The sequence below is a fragment of the Phacochoerus africanus genome, chromosome 2, assembly GCF_016906955.1.
Source record: "Phacochoerus africanus isolate WHEZ1 chromosome 2, ROS_Pafr_v1, whole genome shotgun sequence".
Lineage (NCBI taxonomy): Eukaryota > Metazoa > Chordata > Mammalia > Artiodactyla > Suidae > Phacochoerus > Phacochoerus africanus.
The window spans coordinates 130,078,116-130,104,285 of record NC_062545.1 but is presented as its reverse complement, the minus strand read 5'-3'; the positions used below and the strand labels follow the sequence as shown (position 1 = coordinate 130,104,285).

Sequence of the window (26,170 nt, the reverse complement as noted above, 5' to 3'; positions counted from 1 at the left end):
TAGTCTTGGTATCTAAGGTAGAAGCAAAGCAGTAATACACACCCAAAGGAGGAGTGTGCCCGGGGGTGATTTAAATCACTTACATAGGACAGTTTTTCCAGGTCTTTGTTTTCCTTTGGCCAGTTATCTTGTTTTATTTCTCACACCTGACCATACCCAGGGCCCTCCCTGATATGCATGTGCATATTTTGGCTGTGAAGGAACACAGAGCAAAGGGTTCTGGCACAATTATCGGGACAGATTATGGCCTGGTGCCCCTTCACTTTCTGACCCCACAGGAGTTTTGGGGTCCATCTACCTCCTACCTCACCAGTAGCAATAAGTAGCTTGTCAGCACAGAAGAAGAAACACTAGTGATAAAGCTATTTTCATAGTCTCGTCCCAAGATGTACAGAGCTTCCTTCATCTTCAGGCAGGTGGCGGGAAGAGGCCAGAAAAGGAGTGAAAAACATCACAACCTTAGGAGGAGAAGTGAGCAAGGTGGGTCTGGAGGGCTAGGTTGGCTAGAAGGGCATCAGGAGGGGACAGGCAAGGGGCTGGGTGACTAGGAGTGCTAGAGGAGGTGGTGGCAAGATTTAAGAAGCCCGGGCTGCAGCAACAAGGATGTCCTTATAGCCCTTGATCTCCTTGATCTCCTTGCTGCTGATGAGGACTTGCAGTTGGCGGGGTCCAGCTTTGATGGGGTAGAGGTCCATTTGAATTTGGATCGTGCGTCCAGCCACCAGAGTCCCAAGGCTAAAAGTCAAGAAGGGCCTGTTCAAGCCTTGAGTAACTGTTGGGGTGGGTTAATCTGGTTTCCCCTCTTGGTTGGTAAGCACCTCCCTGCCCCTCCCCCATCCCCAAGCTTAACCGTCCCAGAGGGGGTTGGGAAGGTGGGGGCAAGGAGACATCATCCAGAAGACTGGAGACCATCTAATGACCCCACGAGGCTTCCCTTATAAAGATCAGCGTGAGGCAGGTAGATGGCAGTGGCACTTACTCTTTTGATATCTGCCCATTGATGAGTCCACTGCCTTCCAGCACCATGGTGCAGTGGGTCAGAGGCACGGAGAGGGTATTGGTGAGTGAGATATGGACCTTCAATGCTTTGCCCACCTCTGCTTTCTCAGACACCTGTGTGGAGAGAAGACGGGGATATCATGGGCAACTGCCCTCACTTGTGTACTCAGTTTAGCAACCTCACTTCCCCATCCCTCTGTTGGCCACCAGGGAGGGACTGCTTACTTGGAGCTAAGATGCTGCAGGGGAGAGAACATAAGCCCTGAGTGTTCAGGGTTAACACACACCCTGACCTGTCTTAGAAGCTCACAGCACTTCAGAAAGCCACTGCCACTTGGGAATTGGAACCAAGTTGAAATCTACTTCCCTTCCCCTTGTTTAACTCAAGATGGCAATTAGATTTCAACTTAAGTGCCAGCTCTAATCCTTTAGTTGTGGCTTTAGGAACGCTGTGTTAAAAAGGGTCTTAAGAGCTCCCATTATGGCTCCCAGAAACTAATCTGACTAGTACCCATGAGGACGCAGGTTTGATCCCTGGCCTCTTCACTCAGTGGGTTAAGGAGCCGGAGTTGCCATGAGCTGTGGTGTAGGTTGCAGATGTGGCTCGGATCCTGCATTGCTGTGGCTATGGCATGGGCCAGTGGCCACAGCTCTGAATGGACCCCTAGCCTGGGAACCTCCATTTGCTGCAGGTGCAGCCCTAAAAAAGACACACACACACACACACACACACACACTCAGAAAACGGGTCCTAAGGTGGGGGGAAGTTCCCTGGAGGTTTAGTGGTTAGGATGCGACACATGCACCACTGCAGCTCCAGTTCTATGTGGGAACTGAGATCCCACATCAAGCTGCTGCAAGATGCATATACACAAAAAACAAGGGTCCCGAGGATGATCCAGAGTCAGTGGGAGTCGTGATTGATTAGTAGTGTCTGACACAGGCAAAGGATAAGAGAGTGGTGTCATGTGTGCCATCCATGTGCCACCAGTGATGACATTCTTTGAAGCCAAGTTCCCAGCATATGTTAATGGAAGAGCCAGAACCTGACCCAAGTGTCCCAGACCTCAGCCAGAATCTTTCCCCCTGCTGCTTTCTTCATATATACCGGAAGACCCACTCTGAGTTTTCCCAGGTGAGTTCAGGGCACCACATGTGAGGTCTGTGTCATAGGGCAGCATGGCCTTGGCCTGCAAGTGGGAGGCAGGGACTCCATCCTACTCACTTCTAGACCCCAAGGGCCTAGCACGGTGCCAGCCAAATGATGGATATTTGTTAAATAAGAGTTAAGCTGAAATGACTCTGACCACCCAGGTCACATTGGAGACATGTTCTGGCCCAACCAGAGAATCAAGGAGCAGGAAGAACACATCCTGATTTCTCTGGAATCCAAAGAAAAGAAACAAGTCCCTTGTACTCTAATGAGGGTGCCAACATAGAACAGGTCAAAATAACTTTGGAATCCAGTGTCATCATATACCCTTCCTGGGTCTCTTACCAATGGGAAAAAATTAATAGCCTACTTGGCATCTGATGGGTATGCATTGGATTCTACATTAACCTGGGCTCTGAGTAACAGGCAGGACCTTCACTTCAGCCCTCAGGCTTGTGTCTACACTCGCCATTCTGACCATTGTTGCCCCCCCGCCCCCGCCACAGCCCCCATGGACTCTGCCTAGCATCACTTGCACATGCCCAGGTAAAAACTGTCAGGCAACCAGAAGGTTTACAATGTGGAGCTGCTCAGTTCTCGTCCTGGTGGGGGTGGATGGAGGCAGCTGTCCACAAATCTACCAAGTGCAAAGTCAGGTGGGGACTAGGCAGTGGGCAAGTCTTTCAGGTAGGAGTGGGCAGTGGGGAAATGAGGCTTCAGAGGAAGGGAAGCCCTGGTTATAGGAGATGGGGCTCATCTCTGCCCCCCTCTTTACCCTTCCTTCACCTCTATTTGTTCCTCATGCAGTGGCCTCACCAGCCACTCAAGCCTTTGAGCTTGAAATGCAAGGCTCACCCTCCGTTTGTTTCCCTCATTCTTATCACCCTGTCTTATTAGCAGTCACCTTGGGAATCTGCCCTGTGGTCTCTCTCAAAGCTCTCACCTCTACTCCATCTTTTAGGATCTGCCTTTCTTGTCTCTCTGCCTCTGCAAAGTTACTTCCTTACTTAAAATGCCTTCATCTGCACCTCATTCTTCATGTGCAATCTTCTGTAAAATGTCACCTCCGCTGGGAAGGCTTCCCTTTGCACAGAGCACAAGAGACCATACCACACTGCAGACTTTTTCTTTTGTGGCCGCACCTGCGGCATATGGAAGTTCCTGGCCAGGGATCGAACCCGAGCCGCTGCAGTAAGGTTCTTAACCCACTGCGCCAGGCCAGGGATCAAACTCGCGCTGCTACAGAGGCAATGCCAGATCCTTTACCAGCTGCGCCACAGCAGGAACTCCCGTACTGTATTTTAATCATCTGTTTGGTGTCCAAGGCAGGGACTGTGTCTTGTTCACTGCTGTACCCTCAGCCCCTGGGCCCCATCTCTGTCCAGATGCCTTACCTCAATAGATAAGTCAGGAGGCTCCAGAGAGATATCTTTTAGGACCAGCATGGACCTCCCTGTCCCCTCCACCTTGGCGATGCCAGACACGCGGATCATCTTTTCATCCGTCAGCTTGTTTCTATAATTGTTGTAGGGGAGCAGGAGCGGCCACTCTATCACTAAGCACAGACAGATGGCATCTTGAGTCCAGGAATGGGTCTCGGAAAGAGGGAGAGAAAATGTGTATGTGCGAGAGAGGGGAAGATAGTTTGTGTTTGAGAGAAAATATGTATGTGAATGTGTAAGTTTGTGTGTGAGAGAGAGAGAGACAGCGCTTACCCTGTTCCCCCCATTCCCCGAGGTCCCTGCTGTGTTTCACCTAATGGGACAGCATTATATACCCAGTATTCAACCACCCACCAACAGCAGTTTCATTGCCTGATGTGTATGTGTGTGTACGTGTATGCACATGTATTAGGGGTGCCTTGTTCATGGCCACAAGCTCCTCTCCTTGCTTCTGTCTTTCCAGGCCTGCCTTGTACTCACCCTCCCCAAAGTCCAGTGTCAAGTGTGATGTCTGCCTCCAGAGGGGCTCCCGGGTGCCACCGTTGTGCAGCAGGGTCTGCGCACAGAAGCGCACCACCAGTTGGATGGGCCCCTGGGGATGGGCCCTGTCTGTCACCCTCCGGGCGTGCAGCTTCAGCAGCAGGTCCTGGCCCCACTGGGGCGTCCTGGTCAGGTGGAGCTGCAGCTGCGCTGGCTGGTTCTCAAAGCCCCCAGACCCCAGCAGATCCAGGAAGGGCGACAAGGTCCCCCTCGGGCCCAGCATTTTCTGGGAGGCCTTCATGAACACAGAGCGCTCCTTGGGGGATCCTGGCGGAAAGGAGAGCAGGACAGACGTCCGTGTGGAGGGAGGAATGGAGAGGACCAGTGATTTTCTTGGGAAAACAAGGCTCCCAGCAACCCCCAGACCCACTCCTAAGGCCCCAGCCACTAGAAGAGCTGCTTCAGAAGACAATAGGGCATCGTGGCTGAAAACAAGGGGGTTGGTGCTGTCCAGGCTTGGGTGCGAATCCCTGCTCTCTCACAGTCCCTTCACTCATTGGTGCTCAGTTCTGTCATGTATGGCCCTAGGATAGCTCCTTGCCTCACAGAGTTAGGCACAGATTAAGTGAGTTCCAGAGTATAAACATGGGATGCTGTTCTTTGTCATCTCTGAGGAGGTGGTTAGGTGCTGGTTTTAATGTGAGAGCCAGCCTCATGCCCTTGGGGAAGCAGCACAAAGGAGATTACAGCAGCCCCCTCCCTAAGTCCCTGGGGCCCCAGGCACCTTCTGGGTACTTGTAGGAGCTGGTGATGTTCTGGCGCTGGTCCGAGCCTACCATCTTGGTGCTGATTTCCTTCCCAATGGAGCTGGTTTTATGGGCCAAGATTTCCCGGGCCCGGCCATCCTCCAGCAGCCACACGACTTCATCGGCATTCACCTCGGCGTACACGAATGCGGTATCGAAGGGCAGGTGGACCTCCCCTTCCCTGACGGCCTTCACGGAGGCAGGGCCACAGCGGAACAGCCCTGTGCAGGGAACAGGCATTGTGGACTGCTAACCGGGCTGCTGACACGCAGCCATGGGAGGAAGGGAGGCGGGAGGGGGAGGGGATGTGGCATTAATGACCCTCATCTGGGGGGTGTCCTCCAGTCCCCATTAATTCATCTGATGCTCACGGCTACCCTGGGAAGCAGTAGTCATCATCTTCATCTTCCCCACTTTACAGGTGAGCAAACAGCTGAGAGGACCAGTGACTCTCAGGTCACCCAAATGTCAATGGCAAAGTCAGCACCCTGACACAAAGTGCCTCCTCTATGACTTTGGAAAGGGGACGAAGTGGGGAAAGCATTGCTCCTTTCTGGCCTCCTGCTCACGGGGCCAGTCACCTGGATCGGGTCCCCACAGAGCCCAGACCCTTCTACCATGTAACCCACTCACCACTGCTGGTTTGCTGGGGAGTGGGGTCCAGAACCTGCCACCCGTTGTATTCTGGAGGGAGATCTTTCCGGATCATCCAGCACTCGTTCCAGACGTGGAAATTCCTGCAGAAAGCAGTATAGAAAAAAGGACTCACATTTTCAGAGGATTTGCCAGGTATCAGACCTATACTGAGCGCTTTATGTCATTGTTTCTTCTATTTGGTTACATTTTATTTGGAAGTAATTTCAAGCTTATAGTAAAGTTGCAAGAATAGTATAAAGAACACCTGTTCATCTATTGTTAGCATTTTGCCCATTTGCTTTTTCATGGCTTTCTTTCAGCATGGATGTGGAGATTGCCAAGAATAGGGATCTTCCTTCTCTTGTACAGTTATCAACCTCACACATTTAATGTCGATACTGTAATTTTATCTACTATATTGTCTATATCTCAGTTTTGTCAATTGAACTAATAATGTCCTTTATGGCATTCTTGTCCACCCAGTCCAGGATCACACATTGCATTTAGTTGTCCAGTACCCTTTGTGTTCTTTGTTGTGGAAGGGTTCCTCAGGCTTTGTTTCATCCTGTTAACATTTTGAATATAGCTTTTCTTTTTTTTTAAAATGACTTTTATTTTTTTCCATTATAGCTGGTTTTCCATTACAGCTGGTTCTTTCTTTCCTTCCTTCCTTCTTTCCTTCTTTCTTTCTCTCTCCCTTCCTTCCATCCTTCCTGAGTGGCCCTCATTTTGGACTTGCCTGATGTCTCCTCATGATTAGAGTCAGGTTACGTCTTCACAGACAGAATTCTACACAAGTGATATGTCCTTCTCAGATACACTACTGCTCATTGAACCAGAGAAGTTGTAGCCCTTGAGGAGCTCAGAGAGGGAGAGGGCTCCAAGGACAGCAGCTAGTTCTTATGCAACTCCAGGTAAGACCTGGAAAGTGGCTTCAAAAGCAAAAACAGGAAATCAGATATGGGGTAGAGAAAAGGCAAAGAACCGGGGGAGGCGATTAGAGAGCCAAAAATATAGGGACACACAGAGACACACATGGATATGTACACATACACACACACACACACACACACAAAACACATGTACACCTGCAGAGAGGGAGTGAGGTGGGGGGAGGAGAAGTCAAGACAGGCTGAAGGAAGTGTGTAGAGGCAGCTAATTCGGGTTTTGTCCTAAAAGAGAAAGAGAAATGTAGAAACCAAAAGGCTCAAAGAAGGAAGAGTAAGATAAATACAGATTTTGAGGTCAGTATTCTGAGGATGCATTATCTATTCATTGGGTTGCCAGCTTCAGAAGACGTTATGCCATTGTCTTCTATCTCTGAAATGAGCTTGATGGGATGATCTAATTAGCCAGACCAGCTTCCTGGGCAGAGGACTTGTTCTCTGAGCATCAGCGACATTGTACAGGGCAATATTTCCTCGAGACCAGAGAGAATTGGGTCAGAATTGTCCTACCCTATCTGAAATGGAGTAGAGATCTATAAGAGACGGTGCCCCTTACCATATCTTGTCTCGTTTCTGAGGCGGTAGCATCTCTGCATTTTGGTCGTAGTAGGTGTCGACGGTCAAGTTTGCGTCTGCGTTGTGTGCAGAACGGAAATTGGAAACGACACGGGTTGGAACCCCTAAGCATCTCATTACTAAAGAGAAGAAAAGCATGGGGAATTACTGAGTTCGTGTCGAGGGGAATCATGAATCTCACATGCATACTTTCTAACTTTCAAGCTGGAAGAGAAAAAGGCCAAGATTCTTGGAAATTCACACTGGTAACTCCTTTAGCCTCAGAGCACATAACCCAGGCCCAGAACCCGGCTGCCTATCCATGTCTCCATTCCATCGGGAGAAAATCATTTGAGGGTCACTTAAAACAACAATTAACAACAATTCAATTTATCATTTAGGGTTCCCCCCCCATCCAGCAGCTTTCCAAATTATAAACAGAGAACCGCTCTTCCGGCCGCAGGTGCTTCGGGATCGGCCGACCCGGGTGCAGACATGGTGAAGTCCAAGAACCACGCCACGCTTAATCAGTCCCAAAAATGGCACAGAGATGGCATCAAGAAACCCTGATCACAACAATATGACTCTCTTAAGGGGGCGGACCCCAAGCTCCTAAGGAACATGCACTTTGCCAAGAAGCACGACAAGAAAGACCTAAGGAAGATGCTGGCCAACAATGCCAAGGCCATGAGTGCATGTGCTGAAGCTATCAAGGCTCTTGTAAAACCCAAGGAGGTCAAGCCCAACATCCCAAAGGGTGGCAGCCGCAAGCTCAGTCGACTTGCCTACATTGTTCACCCCAAGCTTGGGAAATGTGCTTGTGCCTGCAACGCAAGGGCCTCAGGCTCTGCTGGCCCAAGTCCCAGGCCAAGGCCACAGCTGGAGGTATGGCTGCAGCTCCAGCTCTGGCTCCAGCTCCCAAAGTGCCCAGGCCCCCCACAAAAGCTCCACAATAGAGGTGTTTATCTGCCAATGTGAGGGCAGGACTGGTGTGATCCCTGGGCTGTCTCTATGGGGCTGGTGTCCTTCTGTGATATTTGTACAAATAAACCTGTGGCAGGATCTGTCAATAAAATAAAATAAAATAATAAAAATAAAAACAGAGAACCTAAACAGTGGATAATATGAAAGACAATTAAAAATATTAAGCCTATGCTGTGGCTGGAAGAGAAGCTGTGTGACTTTAGGTGAGTGGCTTAACTTCTTTGGGCTTTAATCTTATTATCTGTAACAAAACAAAGAGTTGGACTGGATGATTTTCAGTTCTGAAATTTTGGATCTGTAATTCTGCCCAAGTAAAAGGGTTTGGAGGAAGTAATAAAGAAATTGGAGCACGGATGTAAGATAGACTTATAGAATCATGTGGAAGACATCAGCTACAAAAGGAACCTGCCTGTACAGTGAGGCAGTGACCATATTTAGTAAGGCAACAGTACCCTCTTGTGGCTTCTCAGGAATCACACAAAGCAGACACTACACCATCACCACACACCTGGGCCCAGGGCCAGATGAAATTAAGCCAAGAACCTGTGTGACCTTGGGAACACGGGGCCCCCACCTCTGCCAGCAAGGTCAGGAGTTTAGAGAGAGGTTTATCCCCCCACCCTTCTGCTTAGGAGCAGATGGTGCCCACTGAGGCTGCTGGAAGGATAGTTAACAATGCTTTAGAACATAAGAGAATTATTAAGATTGGCCAATCTTTTGCTTTTGATTCATTCAAGAGCCCCAAAGAGCACCACCTGTCCACAATCACCTACCCACTCCCAGCACATCCCCTGGGCTCTTCACAAACCCTTATCAGAGATGAGAGACCCCAGTGTTTTGAATAACCTGAGGCAGTGTGGCAGGAGCAGCCCTCCCCTCGCTCAATGGCCCCAGAACTCTCTGGCCTGGCAGTGGAGAGAGGCTCAGAGGTGAAGCAAAGATGCATACCTAGACCTTTTCCCTCTCTTCCCAGGGTCTAAAGGCCTGAGCCCTCTTCCCTAACAACTGCCTGGTTAGGGACATACCATCCCGAGGCAAATGTGGCTGTTCTAAATGCTGGCACTGAGCTGAGAGCATGTTCTCGTGAAAACAAATGAGCAAAATGAGGTCACTAGACTAGTACAGTCAAATTTAAACCTCTCCGCTGTCTGCAGCACCTGTACAGAACTGCCAAGCTATGTTGCCCCTCTCAGAAAAGTCTAGAATTTTGTCTTTGGCCCCTGTCTCTCTCCTCCCAGCCTGTGCCTCCTCATTCTCCAACTGGTTCAACCCACTCCACTCCTCAACCCACTGGTTCAGCAAACATTTCTGGAGCATCACAATACAACATGCCGCACTGTGCAAGGTACTCCTGCCTCTTGGGGAAAGACAGGCAGGCACCTCGGTGTTTTCCATCTTCCTCTTATTGTCACAGATAATCTGATCAACAACTTGGCCCTTACTTGTAAATACCTGATAATGAAAACGCTGATGCTCCTTAAGGATAGTTAGCAAAGTGGTAAATCTCTAATTGCGCACCCACATGTTCATTGCAGCACTATTCACAATAGCCAAGACATGAAAACAACACAAATGTCCATCACAGATGATTGGATTAGGAAGATGTGGTATATATACACACAATGGAATACTATTCAGCCGTAAAAAAGAATAAAACAATGCCATTTTCAGCAACATGGATGGAAGTAGAGACTCGTCCTGAGTGAAGTAAGTCAGAAAGAGAAAGACAAATACCATATGATATCACTTATACCTGGAATCTAATATAAGGCACAAATGAACCTTTCCACAGAAAAGAAAATCATGGACTTGGAGAATAGATTTGTGGTTGCCAAGGGGAAAGAGAAGGGAGTGGGGTGGATTGGGAGCTTGGGGTTAATAGATGCAAACTATTGCCTTTGGAATGGGTTAGCAATGAGACCTTGCTGTGTAGCACTGGGAACTATGTCTAGTCACTTATGATGGAGCATGATAATATGAGAAAATAGAATGTGTACAGGTATGTGTAACTGGGTCACCATGCTGTATAGCAGAAAAAATTGTATTGGGAAAATAACTGTTTAAGAAAAAGAATATTCAAGGGAGCATAGAAACCATAATTTATCCCATTTTTAAAATGTTTTAAATAAAAAACATTCCTAATTTACAAAAAAAAACAAAAAAACAAAAAACAAAAACAAAAAAACCTCTAATTGTAACTGCTCAAGAATCTCTCTGAGAAGTTTGGGAGTGGCCTGCTCTGCCCACAGGAGAGATCCAGTTAACCCAGATCATCTGCTTGCACCTCAAGTTTCCCCCAATGTGTCTCCGACTCCAGCCTCACTTTGCACTGAAAAGCCTGAGCAGATGGCAGAAAGAGACTGATTTGCCTCTGCTTTGGGATAAGCTCCTCTATCCAGTGACCATTTTAGTAGTTGTGGAGCTGCTCCATCAAGGACACTGGGGAGTGACTTCGGCAGGTTAACCCCTCTCCCTGATCATTGCAGGATTCCTTGAGACTGTAGAGCATGCTGGTTAAGAGCCGAGTGCTCACCACTACTTAGCCGTGAAGCTGCATACAAGCCGCGGTTAACTCTCATGAAGTGGAGGTAACCCCACCTGGATCTCAAAGGGTCATCACTCAGAGTCAGTGAATCCGCATTCCGTTCTCCCTCTCACTCACCCGTGCACATAACAGCTGCGAAGACCCAGCACTGCCCATACTTGACGGGCTGCCCGCCCCTGGCTGCCCACTGCCGCAGGATGGCCACACTGCCATTCCACTCCAGCGGGCTGACCCCCTGGGAGTAGTCCTCTCCCCAGTTTCCCTGCAGGACGCCGCTGTCGTCGTTGCTATTGATCTGCAGGGGACAGACAGGTGAGTTTCCGCGGTGCCAGGGGTGGGAGTGGGGTAGTGAGGATGGGGAGCTTAGGCAGGGGTGGGGGTGCTCCTGGCCTTACCATTGCGGTCACCACCCTGCAGACATACACCACGTCGTTGCGCCGGGAGCAGTCTTTGGCAGGGTTCTCTAAGAAGTACAGGCTCTTGTTCAGAATCTCAAAGCAGATATCTATGATGTCCTCTTCAAACTCCAGAGGGATTTCAAGGAAAAACAAAGAGTAAAACCATCTAGAATTCTGAAGCCAAGTCAGTAACCCTGACTTTAGGGTTGGTGTGTACGTGGGGGGGAGGGGCGGGGCTAAATATCAGACAAGGTCCTGCCTTCAAAGAGCTTGTCAGTCAAGTTGGGAATGGATTAGATTCAGAATTCTGAAGAACTATCCAGTGTGGTTCTGATGGAAAATGCAAACAGAATTTGGAGAGGTGAGAGTGAGCTGAAGAGATTGGAGGAGGCTTGGAGCTGGTGAACTTGGAAGGACCAGGTAGAGGGGAAGGAGGCAGGGTTGCATGTGTTCACCGAGGTTTTTGCCCATGATGGGTACCAAAGTTGGGCTTGAGATTTTCCTTGTGGAGGATCTGTGGGAGTAGGAAATGATCAGATGGATAAATATAAGGCCAGGCAGGTGAGGAGAGGGAGAAGAGCATGGAGAACCTTGAAATCAGGTAGAGTTTTTAGTGCTGTGGTGCGAGCACAGGAGAAGCCAGTGTTGACTCATGATGTACCTTTACAACGTGCATTTGCTACAGGTGTGGTAGCCCTTTGGGCTGTCAAGTGCACTGGTATTTTTTTAAATTTCAAAAAATTACACAAGTTGTTGTAAAACAGGAATCTGATCTTTACCAGCAAGGCTTCCTGCTTCTTGCCCCGATCACCCAGCTTCACTAACTCTTCCCTCCCAGTGTGCGGACAGGACTGAGAAGGCAGTGGGAGGCGGAGAGAAATATCCCAGCCATGGCTGGTGGCTCAGAGTGAAAAAGTTGCCCAGAGCCAAAGGTCCCCCACTCTGTACATTAACAGGATATTTGATGTTATTAAAGAATCGCTGTTCATTATTTCAGTTAAAATAATGTTGGGTTTTTCAGAATACATCATCATCTCTTAGAACTATATTTGGAATTATTGCTGGATTAAATGATATGGTATCTTCCGAAAAAATCTTGTGTTGAGGGGGAGGAATGGGGGAGCACACACCCTGGATGGGCAAAATTTATCTATAAAGGACCAGATAATATTTTAGGCTCTGCTGGCCTTAGGGCCTTAAGGGCCTCTGCAGGCCTCTGTCTTAACTATTCACCTTGGCCATTGTAGCATGAAAGCAGCCACAGATGATACCTAAACCAATGAGCGTGGCTGTGTTGTAATAAAATGGTATTTAGGGTCATTGAAGTTTGAATTTTATCTAATTTGCACATCATAAAATATGGTTGGCCCTCCATATCTGTGGGTTCCGCATCCATGGATTCAACCAATAGGATCAGAAATATTTGGAAAAAATTCCAGAAAGTTCCAAAAAGCAGAACTTGACTTTGCTGCATAATACCAGCAACCATTTACATCATTTACACTGTATTAGGTATCATAACTATCTAGAGAAGATTTTAAATATATGGGAAGATATGCATAGGTTATATGCAAATACCACCTCACTGTATGTAAGGAACTTGAGTACGCCTAGATTCTAGCATCTGTGGAGGGGTCCTGGAACCTGCAGGTACTGAGGGATGACTGTGGTTTTTTTTATTTTTAAATTTTATTGGAGTATAGTTGAATTATAATGTTGTATTAGTTTCAGGTGTGTGGCAAAGTGAATTAGTCATACATATAAATATACTCTTTCTTTTTTCTCATATAGATTACAACAAAGTATGAAGTAGATTTTCCTGTGCTATACAGCAGGTTCTTGTTAATCATTTATTTTTACACAGTTGTGTGTATATGTTCTTCCCTCCCCTCAGTGGTTTCACCTGTGGTAACCACAAGACTGGTTTTGAAGTCTGTGTTTGTATCTGTTTTATATGTAAGTTTTTTGCATCACTTTAAACTAGATTCCACATATAAGTGACATCATATGATATTTGTTTTTCTCTGTCTTACTTCTCTCAGTATGATAATCCCTAGGTCCATCCATGTTGCTGCAAATGGCATTATTTCATCCTTTTTTTTTGGCTGAACTGTGTTATTTTTTAAAAATTCTTTTTCAACAGTTTAAAAAGTACGGAAACCATTCTAAGCTCATGGGCCATGCAAAAGCAGGCAGTGGGCCACATCTGGCCCACAGTCTGTAGTTTGCAAACCCCCAGTATAGATGAGACAAGAGTCACCATAAATTGATCATTATTGAAAGTAAGAGGTTCATGGAGGTCCATTATAGTAGCCTGTCTACTTGCATTATGTTTTAAGTTTTTCATATAAAATACTAAAAGCTGAGAAGGAAAGGCAACTCCCCTTCCCTCCTTGCATCTCTCACTGGATGGGAAATTGGTCCAGCACTGCACACTCTGCCTTTTTTCACGTCACTTCATGGGCTTAACAAGTGTTGTCTAAGACCCACATCTGGTGACACTGTTACCTGCCCGTAGTTCCAGGGCCAGGGGGTGACGAATCTTTCATGACCCTTGTAAACAAAGCCGTAGTCCATCATGATATACTCCTGCAGCAGTATTTCACTTGGCAGGTAGACATCGTCCTCTGAGCAGTTCAGAGTAGCAGAGGAGGCAAAGCCACAAACCAAGAAACAAACAGTAATTAAAAAAAAACAGTAATGACAGTATCTTGCTGGATAATCAGACAAGCAATGGGTGGATGGCAATGGAAATCAAAACTGGACCCCTTCAAGGACTGTGCTTTTCTAGAGGCCAGCAATATAACCTATACTTTAAAACAAGATTATCTTTTCCTGGGTATAAAAGCAGCAAACTTGTCACAGAGATTAGGAAAACATGGATAACTGAAAGAAGACAATGAAGATCACCCTTCCTACTACTATGCAGAGACACCTATCATTACATGTTGATACATCCTGGCTGGGCTCTCTTTTTTTGCACACACGTAATACACTTAGGATCACACATGTTCCATTTCCTAATCAATTTCACTTAACATCACACCATGAACATTTTCATCATGCCATTAAAATTTCTTCGTAAGGTGATTTTTAGTGAGCACATGGTAACACAGCGCATAGGTGCTCACAGCATTTTATCTTCCAGACTAAGTAGACCCTCACGAAGCGCTCCCAGTGGGTTAGTTGTAGCATTACAACCTGTGAACAAGACATACCTGCACTCCAAGGGTTAAAAAGCAGGATGAAAGTCCCCAGTGAGTGGGTCGTGCTGTGACCCTGGTCCTGAGAGATCTGGATCTTCAGACTGTAGGGACCAATGACTGCATTGGCCGGTGTGAAGAGGGAAACAAAGAGTGAGTTGGCATTGATGGTGAAGTCAGAAGCACTCCAGACGTTGCCTTGTCGGGTGTCAGTGAGCAGGAAGGTGGCTCGGGTTCCCAGATGCTCCGTGGGTGCTGGTCCTACAGAGGAGGGAATGACCCCAGAAGGAGGCTCCAAATCTATGGGACATGATCATAGGGGAACTGGGAGGACCCTTCCCTTCTCCTACCAGTTACTAATCCTTTTATTGCCACTGGGTGTCCTTGGGCAGGCACTTAAGATCTATGGGCCTCTGTTTTTTATCTGTAAAATGGGGTCATAGTAGTACCCACCTGAAAGTGTCATCCTAGGGATTAAATGAGATCATGTGTGTGAAATTTTAGCACAGTGCCTGTTGTGCATTTAAAAGTTGGCTGTTATTAGCACAACCTTAGTCTGCTGAATTGGCCAAATCTTTTCTTTTTCTTTTCTTCTTTCCTTCTTTCTTTCCTTCCTTCCTTCCTTCCTTCCTTCCTTCCTTCCTTCCTTCCTTCCTTCTTTCTTTTATGGCTGTACCCAAGGTATATGGAAGTTCCCGGGCCAGGGATCAAATCTGAGCCACAGATGTGGTAACCCACTGCACTGGGCCAGGTATTAAACCTGTGCCTCCGCAGCGACTAAAGCCACTGCAGTCAGATTTGTAACCCATTGTGCCACAGCGGGAGCTCTGGCCAAATCTTTTCCTAACAGCACTAACGGGGTCCTGGGGGTCCCAGAAGAGAGAAGAGAGGGTGGTTCAGAAAGGAGAGGCAGAGACCCTACAGGTAAACTCTGCCTTGGGGAGGGGCGGACTCACCTGTCTCAGCCACAAAGGTGAGGTGGTCAGTCCCAGAGTGGAAGGGTCGGTTGAACTGCAGCTGCATCGTGAAGGCCTGGCCTCGGCGCACGATGAGCCGCTGCAGGCTTATCTCCTGCGTGCGGTGCTCCTTGTTGTTCCTGGGGCTCTGTAGGTCCACGGACATGAGCTTCAAGGCCACCACTGGCAGGGGGGCGGGGGGACAGGTCACTGATGAGCTGTGGCCCCCTGGCTCTGCCGTGGGTAAGATTGCTGACCAGATCTTAGCCCTCCTGCCCCCTCCCCAGGAGTTTCACGACTCAGCCTCAGAGAGCAGTTCCACACCATGATCCCAGTGACCTCTGTACCTGGACTCGGAGCCCCAGTCTGGTGTCACAGACAACACAACGTTTCCAGATAATGGAAACTTAACCCTCAAAGTGCTGCCATGTACCCTTAATCACTTTTGTTGACAGCCTTTCTAAAAATTACTATGTTATCCTGATCATAGAAGAAGGGGCAACTTTGTGTGAATTGAGGTCAGCGAGCGGACTGGAAGCTAGGACCTCAGCTACAGGCAAATCCCTGCTTCAGGATGTGGGGGTTACCTTCAGGTTATTTCTTCCTTCTCAACCATGTTCCAGGTGTGTGAGGGCACTAGCTGCTTCCTAGGATGCTACAGTATGTATACACTTAGCGTATAGCTTTAAAACTCTCCTAGCACAGTGGGCAAGATGCAGGCTCTCACCACCTTGGCTGTGAGACCTTGAGCAAGTCACTGAGGGTCATCGGTGTCCTCAGTAAAAAAATAGAGACTATGGGATTCCCACCTTGCAGGGTTCATGTGCACATTAAGTGAGGGTTCACATGTAAGGACCTTAGCGTAGTGGCAGGTGCAGCGTAAGTACTCAGTCATTGTTAGTTGCTCTTAGTACTGGTGATAATGCAGTCTCAGACTGCATTTGCTTTGCTACTTTTGCTAGTGATATTTATTGTATTTACTGTCAACAAAAATTCATTAGGTCCTTTCCACTGGTAGCAAATCAGTTTATCTCAGTGGTTCTCAAATGGGGAAATTTGGCCCCCCACCCCCACCCCCGAGGACATTTGGCTAAGTCTGGAGATATTTTTGGTTGTCACAACTAAGGGAGAGACTGTGACAGGCATCTAGTGTGTAGAAGCTGGATTGCTGCCAAAAAGCATCCTAGAAAGAAAACTTGTGTTTGCTCCAGCCAGTCTCTGTGCCATCTGCATTTTGAACTTTCACATAAGGTGCTTTATGTTTTTGTTAAATGAGTTCGCTGTCATAGTTTCAGCCTACTTTGCTTCCTGGATGGATTTTTTTGAATCCTAATTCTTTCTTTCTTTTCTTTCTTTTTTTTTCTTTTTAGGGCCACACCTGCCGCATATGGAAGTTCCCAGGTTAGGGGTCAAATCACAGCTGCAGCTGCCGGCCTCCACCACAGCCACAGCAACATGGCATCCAAGCCACATCTGAGACCTACACCACAGCTCACAGCAATGCTGGATCCTTAACCCACCAAGCAAGGCCAGGGATGGAACCTGTATCATCATGAGTACTAGTCGGGTTCATAACTCCCTGAGCCACAACGGGAATTCCTTGAATCCTAATTCTTTCACCTAAATGCTTGATTTTGCCACCTGGGAACTGGCTAAATGGTCTTCCAGGTCTTTGTCCAAGTTCTTGGTATTACGATGGTTCTAAACATTAAAGCTTAAGTCAGAAGCCAGTGGAGTATTACTGTTAGAGCTTTCTTCCAGGTTAACACTGAGTCACTAGGAAATATTCTTCACGTAGCTGTGACTATATCTAATTCTTTACCTGAGGAAATTGGATTAGGTGTTTTTAGATTTCCTTCACAGTCTAAAGTCAAATCCAGCTTTGTTTTATATCTTTCCTACAAATTTGTCAAACATCTGGCTGAAAACAGAATATTCACAGCGGTCCCTTGACCCTCCCTCCTAGTAACAATCTTTCCTTGTAGCAGATTCAAAGATGAACTATTGGATCAAATAGTACAAAGTTTTCCAACCTCTTGAATGGTAACTTAGGCACTTAAATAGTTGTTGGAACCAAAGATTCAGGGCATGATCTAAGACAGAGCCTTGTGAGTGATTAAACAGCATTTTGTAAACAGGTCTAATCTACTAGTAGTTTGTGAAATCAGTTTAGAGAAATATGACGAACATATTTTTTTTTTAATTTTTTTTGTCTTTTTGCCATTTCTTGGGCCACTCCCGTGGCATAAGGAGGTTCCCAGGCTAGGGGTCTAATCAGAGCTATAGCCACCGGCCTACGCCAGAGCCACAGCAACGCAGGAGCCGAGCCGCGTCTGCAACCTACACCACAGCTCACGGCAATGCCAGATCCCTAACCCACTGAGCAATAACAGGGATCGAACCTTCAATCTCATGGTTCCTAGTCGGATTCGTTAACCACTGAGCGACGACAGGAACTCCACGACGAACATATTTTTAAAAAAATAGAATAGAAAATATCACAATGCAGCCTACTGTAGGAAGAGCAAGCATCATTTTATGAATAACTGGATCATGATGCAAACTGGGGGTCATAGTCAAAAAGTTTGGAAGCAGCTAGCCTAGATCCTGGTGGAAACTGTGCATCTTATTTGTTCCTGAGGGGCCTGTGTTTTTATACCAGGTCCTCCTGAGTCTTCACAGAAGCCTCTCCATCCCATGCAGTGCCCAGTGGCCATTTGACACTAAAAGATCAGACACCAGAAAGAGTCAGCGAGGAGCACACAGGTGTGTACACCACTTCCATGGTGGGGTGGGGGGGGGCACAGAGGAGGACAGCCTTTTCCTGGCTGCTGCCCACAGCCAAAAGCACAGTTCCTAAGGGCAGCCAACTCAATTTCCCCTTGACCCAAGCTGACTATTGGTTTGGGAGGGAAAGGAAAGGAGGAAGAAGGAAGATGTCTTTCCCATGGAGAAAACTCAGTCTCCATCAGGACCTCCGATTTTCTTTTTTATTTCACTTGATGTAATTATGCATTTGGCCCACTGCAGTGCTTTCCATGTCAGGGAGACCATGACTTCAGGGAACAAAGGGGAGGGGCCTCAAGGGAGCTGGCAAAGAAAGCCAGGAGGATCAGGAAGAGGTTCAACAAAGTGCAGAATCAAGCAGAATCAATCATTAAAAAAAAAAAACACGTCAGTGCCCCCAAGGCCTTCTTGCCTTGGCCACTGGCCACATGGGTTAGTGACAAGTAGGAGGAGTGGTAGGCCCTGGCCGCGTGACTCTTGGCACTTGACTAATGTAAAGACAAGGATAGAGAAAGATCACACTATATCCCCGTGCATTATCAGCCTTAAAAAAAAAAAAAAAAAAAAAAAAAAAGCAGACTTTAGAACAGTTGTCTGCCTGCAGTGAGTTCTGAAATATGAAGCTCCTGCCCTCTGAGAGATTGAAACCCAAGGCAGCCCTGCTCTCCTGGCTGTCCAATCTCCCTGCTGGGGTCTTGACTCAGAGGTAACCATCATGTAGGGGCTTTTCGTGACCAGGATGCCCTTCCTTCCACCCTATGACCATCGGCCATGACAACACCCTTTTCATTTTCTGCAGAGCACTTAATAGCCTCTTGAATTAGTTCCACAGAAGCAGAGACCTTGGCCAATGTCTCACACCTGGACCTGCCTTGCCTAGAATGGAACATGATTCCTAATTGCTGGTAGTTAGAGCTACTGTTCACTGAATAATTACTATGTGTCAGTTCAGGAGCATTTTGCAGTTCTGAAATCATATACGTCCTTACAACCACTGTGGGATGGAGATGTTCATGTTTTTCCTGACAGGCAGGGAGGGCGGAGCTGGGATCAAACCCAGGTAGGCTGGCTCCAGAGTCAGCCTCCTAAACTTCACAATCTCTTGCCTTCCCTCATGGGTGCTCAGAGATGTTTGCTGAGTGGTTACACACTTGTATAGTGATGTGTGAGGAGAATGATAGGGGAGGAGGGAGAGAGAGAAAAGCCTGTGAGGGCAGCAGGGCCAGGCTGAGATGCTGCTATTTGCTCAATAGTCATGGGTATACTTCTCCCTGATGGGAGGATAAAATGTTACATCTTTCTGAGGACAATTCATCAATATTTATTACAAAATAAAAGAAAGCCTTAAAACATAAATTCCTGGAGTTCCTATTATGGCTCAGCAGGCTAGGAGTCCAAATGTAGCAGCACCTTGGGTCACTGCAGAGGCTCAGGTTCTATCCTTGCCCCAGGAACTTTCATATGCCATGGGTGCAGCTGAAACCAACAACAACAACAACAACTACCACCACAAAAAAAAAACAACCACAAAATTCCTTTAATCCACAAATTCCTCCTCTAGAAATTTTTCCTGAGAAAGATCAAAATTTATGTCTAAAAATGTAAACATAAGGTTGTTTAGTGTAACCCAAATATCCTACAATAAGTGTTTGTTTTCTAAACTTTATTCCTCTTATCTCTATGTAATCGACAAAAGGACAAAGAATATGGGGAACTCATTCCTAAAATATTAAAAAGCAACATAAAAACTTTGAAAAACAGTATATTCCAGATTAACCGTAGGTGGTAAAATTATGGGAAATCTTTCTTTCCTTTGAGTCTTTTGGTGTTGGCCAAGCTTTTGCTTTGAATGTGGACTCCTTTTTTGTTTAAAGGAAAGCATTGCTTTGATCAAAGTTAGAGTTTTCAGCAGAAGTGGCACCAGCAGAGCTGTACTTTGGGATTAATCCAGACCAGAGGGAAGCAAGACGAGGGTGGGAAGGGCAGCGAGAACTGTGTTGCAAAAATCTAGGCAAAAGGCTAATGAGGACCTCAGCAAAGGTGTAAGAAGGAAGAAAGGAGGGACTACACCAGTGTGCAAGCGACTGGCCTCTGCAGACAGGTAACCCCCTCAGGAAATACCTTGACTTCCAGGACTTCCTAAGGCCCAGCTAATTTGGTCAAAGACTAGGGCAGGTCAAAAGAATCCATTGCCCACCACATCCAAGCAAGCAGGCTACTGGTGAAGAACTGGAAAACTCCAGGGAGAGACAGGAAGGGTAAAATATTCCTGGCACAGCCAGCAGAGAGGGGGCACCTGCCACCAAATGTCAGGTGGGCTTAGCTCCTCCCCTTCTCCTGCCTTGGTCCCTGCATTTCACTCAATTTTCCGTCAATGGCTTGTCTTTTTTCCACTTCCCATTGTTACTGTAAGCTTGGGACTTTGATAAATACTTTGTTCTTTTTCATTTCTTCCCTCTTAAGGAATATGAAAGGGCATGTCTGTGTGAGAGCATAGGAAGATTCCCGTTTAATGAGATTACTGCAGAGCATTTCTGTGTAAGGATGAAAATGTCTTATTACCTAAAAGTTCCAGTCCAGATTCCCTAGCCAAGCATTCAGAGCCCTCCACAATGAGGTCCCAGCATAAGCATCCAATCTTATCTCCCTTATAGCCCGTAACTTCTCCTTTCCTTGTATTGTGGCCTCCAAGTAGCTCATGCCCAGCTCTACCTCTAGATGGCCCCACTCCTTCCCCAATGTCTGTGTATCCCCACTCTTCCAGCAAAACTGAGTATCCACCTCTGCCATGAATTCCATCCCAGGCATTTTATTTTATTTTTAAATTATTATTATTATTATTTAATTTTTTTTTTTGCTTTTTAGGGCCACACCCTTGGCACATGGAAGTTCCCAGGCACATAGGGGTCAGATTAGAGCTACAGCTGCCAGCCTATGCCATAGCAACGTGGGCTCTGAGCCACATCTGTGAACTACACCGCAGCTCACAGCAATGCCAGATCCCCAACCCTCTGAGGGAGGACAGGAATCGAACCCGCATCCTCAGGGATACTAGTTAAATTTGTTTCCACTGTGCCACAAGGGGAACTCCCTTTTTTTCTCCCCCACCCCCACCCCCAGGGCATTTTAGAAGGTGGAACTGTCTTAGTATCTGCAACAACAGTTTTGTTATCTCGCTAATATTTACTAGGCATTATTAAGCTCTAGGCTTTAAAAGCATTCATGCATCATCTCCTATCCCTACAACTACCAACAAGATATTACTAATTCTGTATCACAGATGAGCAGACAGAGGATTAGGGAGGTTAAGTAACTTGCTCAGGGTCACTTATCTAATAAATGGCAAAACTGTCATTTAAACCTAGACAGTCTGACTCCAGAACCTAGCTCTTAACCTCTGGCTTATGGTCTGGAGGTTTTCACTTTTTTTTTTTCAGGTAAGTGACTATGGGCTTTATTCAAATAAAAATATAATAAGCAGACCTGAGAGGTGCTGCTCTGGTGGAAGAACTGGGGAAGGGTTCCCTTGGCTACTCTCTAGAGCCTTAGGGGTTTGAAGGACTCCAGGAAAAACACAGCCCGTCTCAATCTCCCCATCCTATAATGACAGCAGGTCAGGGAAGAACCAGCTCCAGGACCCGCCTGGTCTCTCTCCCTCCTCTGCAACTTCTTAGACTTTGAATCATTTATTTTTTAGTTAATCATGTACTACTGTGTTGTTACTTTGAAATAGTATTTATTTATTTATTTTTCTTTTTAGGGCCACACCCTTGGCATATGGAACTTCCCAGGCTAAAGATCTAATTAGAGTTACAGCTGCCAACCTACACCACAGCCACGGCAACGCCAGATCTGAGCCGTGTCTTCGACCCAAACCACAGCTCACGGCAATGCTGGATCCTTAACCAACTGATTGAGGTCAGGGACCGCACCTGCAGCCTCATGGTTCCCATCCTAGTTGGATTCGTTTCTGCTGTGCACCATGTCGGGAACTCCCTGAAATATTATTTTTCATTTAGTGGTGTCTACATCATTAACTAGACTGATTGTTTACACCCAGTATTCAGCAATTCAAATAGCTGCTGGCAGGAGAAAAACATTAGTAGGCTGGCTGTACAAGTTAAATGATTAGGTCTTTTGCAGCAAATATAACAAAGAATTAATATCTATTGTATATAAAAGTTGCTGTAGGAGTTGTATTGTATATAAAAGTTGCCTGGGAACCTCCATATACCACGGGAGTGGTCCAAGAAATGGCAAAAGGACAAAAAAAAAAAGTTGCTGTAAATATTAAGATTTGCCATAATCAGAAAAGTGTAAACTAAAACAAGATTCCATCTTCGACCCATTCAAAAATATTGAAAAGGATAACAATCTATCTTGTAAGGGAACATGGAAATGTATTCTTTCATATATTTCACATATAGTGACAGTGTAAATTCAAACAGACTTTTTAGAGAAAATTGGTTGATAGTGAAAGGTGGCAGAATATGCCATTCCCAGGCATGCTCTTCAGCGTAAAGGTTATTATGAGCTGAAGGCAACTGAGAAGCAGATACAAGAAAAGCTATCTGCCCTTCCGCATTTGCCTAAAGCAAAACATAATTGGTACAGATGTGCCCCCCCCCCAGTAAGGAAGGACAGAAATTAAGCACCAGAGACAGCCCTAGACCCTCATCAGTCCAGAGATGGCACAAGAGGAACCTAGACAACAAAGTAGTAGTTCCCCCATATATTTACCTTCCTGCGTTTGCTGCCGTAGAAACTTAAGTCCTTTTCTTGTCACTTCTCTAAAACTTTATTGCTCTTCTGCTAAGATGCTATATAAGTCCAAGTTCTAACCACCACTTTGAGTTGCTCATCACAGAGTGTTCCTGTGTACATGGGCAATGCACATGTTAATAAACATCTGTTTGTCTTTTTTCTTGTTATTTTGTCTTTTGTTAGTCTAATTTACAGGTTTACGGAAAATTAACCTGATTGGTAGAGGGAAAAGAAGTTAAGTTTTCCCTCCAGTATCCATCAAAACTTACAGTGGATATTATCTTTGGTCCAATAGTTCTTTTAGAAATCTTTCATGTAAAAAATATTTGCATACATATGCAAGGTTTTATCAGCAAGGATATTCATTGCAGCATTGTTTATAAAAGCAAAATATTGGAAACCATCTAAATGTCCACAGTGTTAAACAAATTAGTAAATTTATTAAATAAATTGGGCTTATACACCCAGAATGGAAAAACCAAAATTCTTTACTTTTTTTTTGCTTTTTAGGGCTACATATGGAAGTTCCTAGGCTAGGGGTTGAATTGGAGCTATAGCTGCCAGCCTATGCCACAGCCACAGCAATGCAGGATCTGAGCTGTGTCTGCGACCTACACCACAGCTCACAGCAACACCGGATCTCCAACCCACTGAGCGAGGCTGGGGATTGAACCTGTATCCTAATGGATACTAGTCGGATTTGTTTCCACTGCACCACAACAGGAACTCCTCTTTACAAAATTTTGATAGACCAACATGCAAAGATTTCCAAGATATATGATTCAATTTTTAAAAAAGTAAATCGTCAGATAATATGTATTATAAAATCTCACTGTATAAAACAAGTTTATATAATCTCGTAATATTTAAAGGCAGTTAACCAAATTGTTATCAAAATTGTTTCCTATAAGGAAGGAGCAGAATTGCGAGCATGTTGTAGGTAAAGGGGGACTTGTGCTTTTTTTAATCCTAATATACAAACCTTTCACTTTGTATAACAAGCATATTTTTTTTGTATATTGTTTAATTAAAGCATACTATTTTATTTATTTAAAAAAATTTTTTTTTGTCTTTTTGCCTTTTTCAGGGCCGCTTCTCGCAGCATATGGAGGTTCCCAGGCTAAGGGTCTAATCAGGGCTGTAGCCGCCGGCGTGCGCCAGAGCCACAGCAACGCGGCATCTGAGGCGTGTCTGCAACCTACACCACAGCTCAGGGCAACGCCGGATCCTTAACCCACTGAGCAAGGCCAGGGATTGGACCCACAACCTCATGGTTCCTAGTCGGATTCGTTAACCACTGAGCCACGACAGGAACTCCTAAAGCATACTATTTTAAAAGATAATATAACATTTGTAGGCTTACTGTAGTGTGGGGATAACCATGGGGGAAAAACACCCTACAATGCAGTACAAAAATACCCTGAAATCTAGCATATGAACAAGCCTCTTGAGAATTCTCTATTAAACTCTTACTTGTATAAAAATCCCATGGGCATCTCCAATTCCTAATAGTTCCTATGATATATAATTCAGAACACAATTTTAAGAAATGAACATTTCATCTTAGCAGCCCCACCCGGCAGCCCTGTGCGTTGCCCACCAGGCTGGCCCAGCCTGTTGGGCCCTGCTCTTACTACCAGCAGCAGAGCAGCAGGGGTTCTGAGGAAGCCTGAGCTCAGAGGGTGGGAGCAGCAGCTCTCTAAAGAGAAGCTGGACCAGGAGAGGTCTGGGATCCAGGAGGTGGTCCTCCTGCAGTTCCAAGGTCAACCACAGACACAGTCTCCCAAGTGCCAAGGGCACCTGGTGGTCAAGGCCAAGGTTCCCATGGGCCTCCTGACTTCCTTCCCAACGCCATTCCAGTCCCAAGATGTTAAAGACTGTCAGGGTTAAGCTGAACCCATTCATAAGGAAAGGAATGGCTGTGTGATTGTGCCAAGATCTGAATGAAGGTGAGGAAATTGGAGGAAGGAGCCAGATTATACAACGAACTATCACATCAACTCTGGCTCTCTTGGCTCTTCTGCACACCTCCTACCCCTTCCAGCCATCTCCCCTCCCTTGACTTGGCACCTCAGAAAAGTTAGATCCCATTACTCACCCTGATCCATGTCCCTCCTTCTTCTGTCAGCCAAAGCCCTTCAACTAATCAGCGTTAGGGTTCTAGACCGAATTGCCTCTCTGTGCATTTACAGTCATTGCCCTAGAACCCTTCCCTCCATCCTGAGTTGGGTGGGGCTGCCATTTCCTCCACCTCCTAGTACTCCTCCTGTTCTTAAGTTTCCCGTTGTTCCGGGTGCATCTTAGCCTAAGGAAAAGAGCTTCTGTCTAAAGCCTTTTTTAAAAAATTGCTGAGGTACTTGTTTCTGTGGCCTCCTTTTTAAGCCAAGAAGACTCAGTGACATGGAAGGCAAAGTGTGGTCTGGATCTATCCCTTCGTGCCTCTGTCACTTCAAGGCTTGGGACCCGATTACTCTAAGCGGGGGGAGGGGAGGAGGATTGATGAGTAAGGAACAGAGCTGCCTTCAGGAAGATCATTCATAAATGGTCATAGGACCCAGGGGACTTTGTATTTTGCATCTTTAATGAGTACATTAAAAAGGTGAATTATTGTGCCATTGATTAAAAATGAGGTTGACAGTAATTCCCATTGTGGCTCAGAGGGTTAAGAACCCAACTAGTGTCCATGAGGATTCGGGTTCAATCCCTTGCCTCAATCAGTGGGTTAAGGATCCAGCATTGCCACAAGCTGTGGTATGGGTTGCAGATGTGGCTTGGATCTGGTGTTGCTGTGACTGTGGCGTAGGCAGGCGACCACTAGCCTGGGAACGTCCATATGCTGTGGGTGCAGCCCTAAAAAGAAAAAAAAAAGTTAAAAAAAATGAGGTTGACAAATATTTCCAATGACAAGGTGGGGATGCCTATAATAAAATGTTAACTGAGGGAAAAGAGCAAGATACAAAAGCAGTGCAGCTTATCTCAACGCTGTAAAAAATGTTATGTGTGTGGATAGACCCATTTTTAAAAGACGGAAGCAAATATAATAAACTGTGATTGTCTAAGAGCAGTGAGATTGTGAATTATTGTGATTTTTTGATTTCTACTTTTCTTAATTAAAAAAAAAATTCACCATGGGAGGTTAAGATGTTTCAATAGGGAGGGAAAAATATTTTTAAGAAAAAATGAGAAAAGGGGTAGGAGGACCATGGCTGGAGTTCTGGGCATGAGTGTTTTAACAGACTGACAGTCTAAAGAGGGAAGCAGATATGTTCAGTCTACAGTCCTTGAGGAATTATTTACTTTGGTAAGAGAATAATGAATGCTGCAGAGAAAACAAAGATATTTACATATTTACTGATCACTGTCAAAGGTATGTAAGAGGCGCCAAATGTCCTGGGTTAATCTGTGTGATTCATCACAAATTCCCACATCTGTTGTAACCAAAGCTTTCTGTCACATCCTCTGCCTTTTTTAATGTGGTGTATTTAGGAAATGGTCCTCAGATCCATTAAACTTGC

General features: G+C 46.0%; 1 protein-coding gene and 1 pseudogene across 1 annotated transcript; one reads left to right on the top strand and one right to left on the bottom strand.

Annotated features, from left to right (window-relative positions):
• Window positions 1-161: 161 nt before the first annotated feature.
• On the bottom strand, window positions 162-24,763 carry TGM7 (transglutaminase 7). Its single transcript, XM_047769195.1, has 13 exons — window positions 24,754-24,763; window positions 15,105-15,287; window positions 14,164-14,409; window positions 13,454-13,572; window positions 10,943-11,071; window positions 10,665-10,842; window positions 7,020-7,158; window positions 5,514-5,617; window positions 4,859-5,101; window positions 4,075-4,401; window positions 3,547-3,707; window positions 980-1,113; window positions 162-735 (listed from the first exon to the last, which is right to left on the bottom strand). The coding sequence occupies exons 1-13, from the start codon at window positions 24,761-24,763 to the stop codon at window positions 576-578; spliced, it is 2,133 nt and encodes a 710-aa protein (XP_047625151.1). The 3' UTR covers window positions 162-575.
• Window positions 7,514-7,974, top strand: LOC125121180 (60S ribosomal protein L29-like; annotated as a pseudogene).
• Window positions 24,764-26,170: the final 1,407 nt, after the last annotated feature.